At 36.5% G+C, this 7,762-nt stretch overlaps 1 protein-coding gene across 1 annotated transcript in view; it reads right to left on the bottom strand.

The window, feature by feature from the left end:
- The window catches only part of LOC131858987 (uncharacterized), a 34,968-nt gene extending 28,239 nt beyond the window's left edge, over positions 1-6,729 (bottom strand). Inside the window, exons 1-2 of the mRNA XM_059212492.1 lie at positions 6,365-6,729; positions 5,731-6,130 (exon numbers count right to left, since the gene is read on the bottom strand). Coding sequence (XP_059068475.1) covers positions 5,731-6,130; positions 6,365-6,729 — 765 coding nt within the window. The remainder of the gene's footprint in view (positions 1-5,730; positions 6,131-6,364) is intronic.
- Between the last annotated feature and the right edge of the window lie 1,033 nt (positions 6,730-7,762).

Consider the following 7,762-nt stretch of genomic DNA (forward strand, 5'->3'; position numbering starts at 1 on the left):
TCACTACCAAAACCACCTCTCTAAGATTGACAATAATTGCCTCATCTTATAGTAAGTTTAGAAATGTGAAAATGGTTTCATGGATATGGAAAATCACCACTAAGGGATATATTGTCATTTTCTAGACTAATATCACCACAAACCTATCACCACCAATCAAAGATATAAATTATTTTTGAATTCCTATCTTTCTTCCAAACCTATGGCCAACCACACACTCTATCCTCTTTAAACTACTAAATTAAATGTCATTTCATCAATGAACATATTTTTTCCTTTCTACCATAACTATAGTACTTACTACAATCTTAACTAAAATCGTAGGCACACCTATAGCATTATTACAATAATAATACTATAGAGATCCTAAATATGTTTTTTATGTAATTTGTACAATCCATATATCTATGCATTAGTTCAACCTTATCCATTTTAATGTTACATTATTCCCTTAAGTGCTCTTATAAATGAGATTTCTAACAAAAATTCTTTGCACACATCTACACAAGAATCTAATACAAATATCTTCATGCTGCTCAATGCAAGAAATACACGTGTGCACACCTCATGGCTCTATCATGTAAGATATTGGCTACACATAATTCAAATGTCTAGTTACAATATGTCCACAACTTCTTCCTTTACACTTTTACATTGTGTGTGATATTTCATGTGGGTGTGCATGCATCCACTCAAAAAATATGATTTAGCACCATACGTGTCTAACATATGGCCATACGCAATACCACATAATCAAGCCATCTTATTGGCACCATATGGAAACAAAACCTAGTTCCACTTTATCCTACCATATAACATGCTACTATACAAGGTTGAAACCCATCACACACATATCCACATGTAAGAACATTATACACTCATGACCTATGTTCACTTTTGATTTATAGTTCTATCTAATTGTAGCTATAAAATACATCTATTGTATATTGAGTAGTTATAAGAGAATCATAACTCTCAATAAAAACTATGGTCTATTACAAGAAAGCACATGCACTCTTCCAAAATTATCATTATCATGGTTTGTACCCATATATTCATGGTGAATCAAATAGATGTATATAATTTGTCTTATCATGAGAACCTACTTTGCCTTGCATGATTTTAATATCTTGTACTTCAAACCATTACTCATTAAAAGAAAAACGTGTTCACATAATTGTTATGAATTTTTTGCTCCTTGGGCATGGTGCTATAAGAATACTTTTGTATCACAAGCTTACCATTAGAAATTATACTAATATCTGGTAACATGGCTCCATAACTTTGCATGCATGTGAAGTTATCCATTAGTTTTAATAGATAAAAACCAAATCACTGGTATCAATTTTGAGCATTCATTGTCATGTCATCTATTGCTAGATCTACTTGGTCAAGTTTCAAGCATCACAAGCATCATAGTGCTCCCTTTCCTCATGCCAATACCTAGAAGAATAAATCATAGAAGAAACAATCCCCAAAGAGACGCTACTCTTTTCCAATCTCTTTGGATGAAATATTTTATTCATCAATAATTTTAGGCATGGAGTCGCTTGTATAAAGTGACCCAGTGCCTTAGTCAATAGTGTCACTATCAAATGATCTATAATCATAGGGTTTGAGTTTTGATATCCTCTATACATGACTTTTAGCATGGCACTCTCCACCAATCCATGACTCCCCTTCCTAAGATGTATGAATTCTCCTATGGAAAGCATTATGTTTTCTTACTAAAAATTTATGTGTGATTTACAATAGTTTGTTGCATATATACAAGTGGATGGTCATCAAAATCATTCCACAAAGAGGGACTCTCTAGAGTCTCATGGCTCCCTAGTTAATGGTGGTGTGTATATTAGTCTAATGTGCACACTTTCTGAGTATAGATTACACAACACCCAAGAAAGTTGACTCACTTGGACCATACCTTCCCACTGCAAATCCAACATTTGGTCACAAAACTATATTTTGAAGATACAATAAAAACCAAAGTTGCCTACTTAAATAGGACATCAACATAAAAATAATTGTATATGATTTAAACTACACACCCTTTATTTCCACCTATGTGGATGATTCTACAACATATAGGATACAAACTATGATAGATAGATATAATCTCAATATTTTAGCTCATGCAAATCATAGCATAGATACCAATATATGAAAGAAAATATATCTCTTTGAAATAAAAACATCCTTATTTATCAATAACATACTGGATCCACACATCTACACATTAAACTGTGACAATGGAATCAAATCAAACTCCTTTTTATCTCTACACTCGCCACAAGCCACATCTATATTAACACTAAAATATTACAACTCTCATCAATACTAAAAGCATATAGAACCTCCACAACTTCTCTACAATATGACCAAGCTCTTGTGAATTGATACTATACTAGCATTGCACATAAAAATAAGCCATGAGATGCAAAACAGGTTCATGGGAACAAAAATGGTACACGCAACCTAAAATGGGACACATGGAACAAAAATGAGTCTTTGAACCGAAAATGAGACATGATATAAAAATCAAAATGATACATGAGGGACCAAAATGAGATACATGATCCAAAATGGAACACGGGGGACCCAAAACTAGTCGTCAATGCAAAAAATAGACAATAGAGCCAGAATGGGATAGGGACCTAAAACAAGTTCATGGGGCCCAAAACATAACATGAGTGGGGGGGGGGGGAGTCTCTTAGACCAAAACTAGGACATGAGACCAAAAATGGGACATAGGACAAAAAAAAAGAGTTTGTGGCCATATATAGGACACATGACCCAAAACAAATTTGTAGGCCCAAGAACAAGAACTAAAAATGGGACAAGTAGCACATAGACCTTGAAATGGGTCAATAAGATGAAAAATACCAAAAATGGGACATGTGACCAAAAAAAAAAGGTTTGTGGGGCCATATATGGGACACGTGATCCAAAACAAGTTTGCAAGCCCAAGAACAAGACCTAAAAATGGGATAGGTAGCACATAGACCTCGTAATGGGATAATGAAACAAAAAATAAGATAGGTAATTCAGGAGATCCAAAATGGGTCCATGGGACCCAAAATGGGTTTACATGATCAAAAACAAGAAAGGAATCAACAGGATTGAAAACACTATACATAAGACCAAAATGGGGCAGGCAATAAATGGGACATGAAATAGGTCCATGAGACCAAAAGTGAGACATACAAGACCAAAACAGATACAAGGGAACCAAACATGGGGCACAAGACCTAAAATAAGTGTGCAAGTCCAAAAAGGAACTATGGGACCAAAAACGAGACACACAAGGGAAAAACCATGGACCTTGACAAGGTAGCACAAATTCATCCATAGACTCTCCTTTTAATGGTGGAGTGTAAAGACCAAATTTAATATTAACAAGCATGCATAGTCAAGAATATTATTCAAAAAAAATCTTATTATTATAGTTTATATCTTCAATGATTATTGGGTAGAAGTGTGGTTACTTCAAATCATCATTGATTATTAAGTAAAATTTCTTTAGTAAATCACATCTATACTTCATTAATAGTGCATTAACTCATGCCCCACACACACGTCAAGTTGATTATCTCTCAATTTATGTGTTGACAAATTATCTAAGTATTTTAGCATAATGAGGGCATCTCATTTTCTATGTTAGCTTTGTTATGGATTTCTTGCATAATGAAGACTTCACTTCAAAATATAAGCATAAGTGGTATGAACACACACACATAAAAATTTGGTATAGCCATTAGTTCTTCAAGTCATCATCGACATAACTTATTAATTGTGTATTAGAACCCAATAAAGATCATTTATTTACAAGAAAAGATGAATGATTGGAGTGTAATTTTATGACTACTTCAAACCTTCATTGATTATTAAGTAAGAGTAAAATCTCTTTAGTAATTCACATCTATAATTAATAAATTATGCATTACTTCATGCCCCCCACACACATCAAGACGATATACGAAGTTAACTATGAGAAAATTTATGTGTTCATAAATCATCTATGTAATTTTAGCATAATGAGGACATCTCAATTTCTATGTTAGTTTTCCTAGGGATTTCTAGCATAATGAAGACTCCACTTCAAAAATAAAGGCATAAGTGGTATGGACACAAGCACATAAAAATTTGGCATAGCTATTAGTTCTTCAAGTCATCATCAACATAACTTCTTCATTGTATATTATAATCCAATGAAGACCATTTATTTACAAAAAATGATGAATGATTGGAATGTAATTTTATGAATACTTCAAGCTTTCATTGATTCTTGAGTAAGAGTAAAAGCTCCATGTACATTAGTCATCAATAGCACATTAATTGATGCCCCACACACTGAAATGACCACCCCTATTTTCCAATGAAAGAGACTTGCAAACTACTATGTGATATCAATTAAATTGCTTAATAATCAACATGGCATTTTATCAAACACTTGACAAACATACAACAATATATGCAAAACCCGAAACTTCTTATTTGTTGTTAAATACTGATTTGCAATATAAATGTGCACATTCAACTACCTTATGGGCTGCGACAATTATTTAGGTTTGTATTCAACAATTACAATGCTTAATTATGAAAATATGATAGAAGAAACTTGGAATTGAATGTTGTAGTGGTCTGCAGATGTAATGGTAGCCTTCCAAACTTCTAATCAGCAGGAAAAAACAAGTAAACTTCATACCAATATTGTTCATGCACTATAGCAGCACTATTCATGGCATTGTAGCATTCACGCTCACTGTAGCAAAACACTATTCACACGACACTGTAGAAAACACTATTCACGTGACACTGTAGCAAAAACACTATTCACACAATATTGTAGCAAAAAACTATTCATGCGGTACTGTAGCAAAACACTATTCATGCGGTACTGTAGCAAAACACTATTCACGCGGTACTGTAGCAAAATCACTATCTTCAAATCTGCACTTTCAAACCCTTGTAAAAAACTCATGCGAGAGCACCAGATGAAGCCCCAATGTGTTTCCTGAATGAAAACACCATTAATCCTCCTGACTGTATCTTTCAATAGCGAAGAGAATGCTAGCAAAGAGGGATTCCGTCCTCCAAGCCCAATAATCAGATCTCTACGAAATCCAACAGCATAACATTAATCTCATCCAAGCATACCCCAAAAGAGAGCTCACAACCTCAATTTATATCTTCTTCCTAGATGCAAACACTTCATTTTCTAAATGTGGGATAATACATTTTAGAATAAAATATTATTTCCCACAATGTACACATTAAAGGGAACTTTTAATATTTTAAACATTACTTTATATTCCCAACCTTATAATATAACGATAAAGTTAAATATTTAATTTAACTTTACACTTTATCGTTAAATATTAAAACATTGTTGATAATCCCTTTAAATCATTGTCGCCTTCAAATATTTTTTACTGATAATTATGCCAACCAGGGAAACACTAAAAATTTCAAGTCGCTGCTTGGAGACTAACTTACTATAAATAGTAAGTGTCTAGAAACCTTGTCGGAGCAGCACCGATTGGCCTTAAACTGAAAACACCTAGGCCAAAACACCTCAGGATCCCACCAATGTCCTTGTTAGCCTTCAGGACTATGTCAAAATAGGCTAACGACACCCCATATCATGTTGTGCTAAAAAGGGGACATTACAGTCCGCCCCCCTTGAAATTGCTTGTCCTCAAGCAAATTTGGTCTTGAATGTTGCAATACCTGCTCATTCTCCCATGTAGAATCTTCATTTGGCAGGTCTCTCCATTTCACCAAGTATTCCTTTACCATTCTATTCCTGAGTGTCCTTTCCCTGACATCCAGAATAGTCGTAGGGATCAGCACTAGTCTCCCTTCCTCGTCTAACGGAGGTAAATCTGCTGAAGGCACCACACCCTGACCAATGGCTTTCTTAAGCCTCGACAAATGGAACACATTGTGCACACAGCTACCCTCTAGAAGCTTTATCTTGTAGGCAACCTCACCTACCCTGCGAATGACTCTATAGGGGCCATAAAACCGGGGTCTCAACTTCTCTGCTCCGCTCTTCTTGAGCGATGACTGTCTATATGGTTGTAACCTCAAATACACCATGTCACCAACCTCAAAACTATGCTCCACCCTGTGTTGATCAGCATACAACTTTTGTTGATTCTGTGCCTGTTGTATATTCTCCTTGAGCGCCCTCAGGATGTCCTGACTATCCTGCAATGAATCTTGGGCTTTGGGTACTCTACTATCCCCCAAGACTATGTCAACAAAGCTCGGCACCTCGTAGCCATAAAGTGCCATGAAGGGTGTCATCCTAATAGACATATGATATGTCATGTTGTAACAATATTCCCCCATGTGTAACCATCTCACCCAGGCCCTCTGTTGTGCAGTCACATAATTTCGCAAATAACCCTCAACCCACTTATTCACAATCTCTGTCTGACCATCTGTCTGTGGATGATAGTTAGTGCTGGGTGTGAGCTCTGTACCACACAACCGGAAGAGCTCCTGCCAAAAAGCACTCAAAAATCTACTATCCCGATCACTCACTATAAACCTGGGCAACCCATGCAATCTGAATATCTCCTTGTAAAAGAGGTCTACCACCTGCGTTGTTGTGTAAGTAGATGGTATAGTGAAGAAATGGGCAAACTTTGTCAAGCGGTCTACCACAACATATATACAATCTCGCCCTTGCACTCTAGGTAGTCCAGTGATGAAGTCCATGGATATGCTTTCCCACTTCCTATTTGGAATGGGCAAAGGCTGAAGCAACCCTGCAGGGAAAGTGTGCTCTCTCTTATTCTGCTGACATACTGCACACTCCTTCACATATCTCTACACAACATCCTTAAGTCCCCTCCAAGTAAACCTTTCACGGATCTACCTGTAAGTTTTGAAGATCCCAGGATGTCTAGTTGTAGGTGCATCATGGAATGCCCTTAAAATTTCCCCCTTGAACAATGATGTAGGAATCAAATAAATCCTATCCTGAAATCTAATCAACCCATCCAACACCATATACCTATCATCCTGTATGGTACCTGCAACTATCCCAGAAGCCCAAGTATCCCCTGCATACTCTACTATAATCCGATCTCTCCAATCCCCTGAAATCTCAACTAGAGCGCAAATATGCGGTCTTCTGGATAAAGCATCGGCCACCACATTCTTCTTCCCTTTGAAAAACTCTATGTCAAAATCATAAGCCTGCAATTTAGTGATCCATTTTTGCTGCCTGTCATTAAGATCACGTTGGCTCATGAAATATTTTATGCGATTGTGATCAGTTTTGATCACAAACCGTCCATCTACTAAGTATGATCGAAATTTGACCAATGCATGCATTATGGCCAACATCTCCCGATCATAGACAGAATAACTCCTCTCAACTCCCCGGAGCTTCCTACTCTCGAATGCAATGGGATGCTTCTCCTGCATCAATACTGCTCCAATCCCATCACCCGATGCATCACAATGAAGCTCAAAAGGCTTTGTGAAATCTGGTAGAGCTAGAACTGGACATGAAGACATTACTTGCTTGAAATGCTCAAAACACCTCTGTGCTGCCCCTATCCACACGAAGGCCCCCTTCTTGGTGAGATATGTCAAAGGCACTGCCGTCTGTGAAAAACCCTTAACAAACCTTCTATAAAATCCGCAAAGACCAAAGAATCCCTTAAGCTGTGTGAGGTTCGTAGGAGTAGGCCAATCAACTATAGCTCTAATCTTTTCAAGGTCTACTCAAAATCCATCCACA

The sequence above is a fragment of the Cryptomeria japonica genome, chromosome 10, assembly GCF_030272615.1.
Source record: "Cryptomeria japonica chromosome 10, Sugi_1.0, whole genome shotgun sequence".
NCBI lineage: Eukaryota > Viridiplantae > Streptophyta > Pinopsida > Cupressales > Cupressaceae > Cryptomeria > Cryptomeria japonica.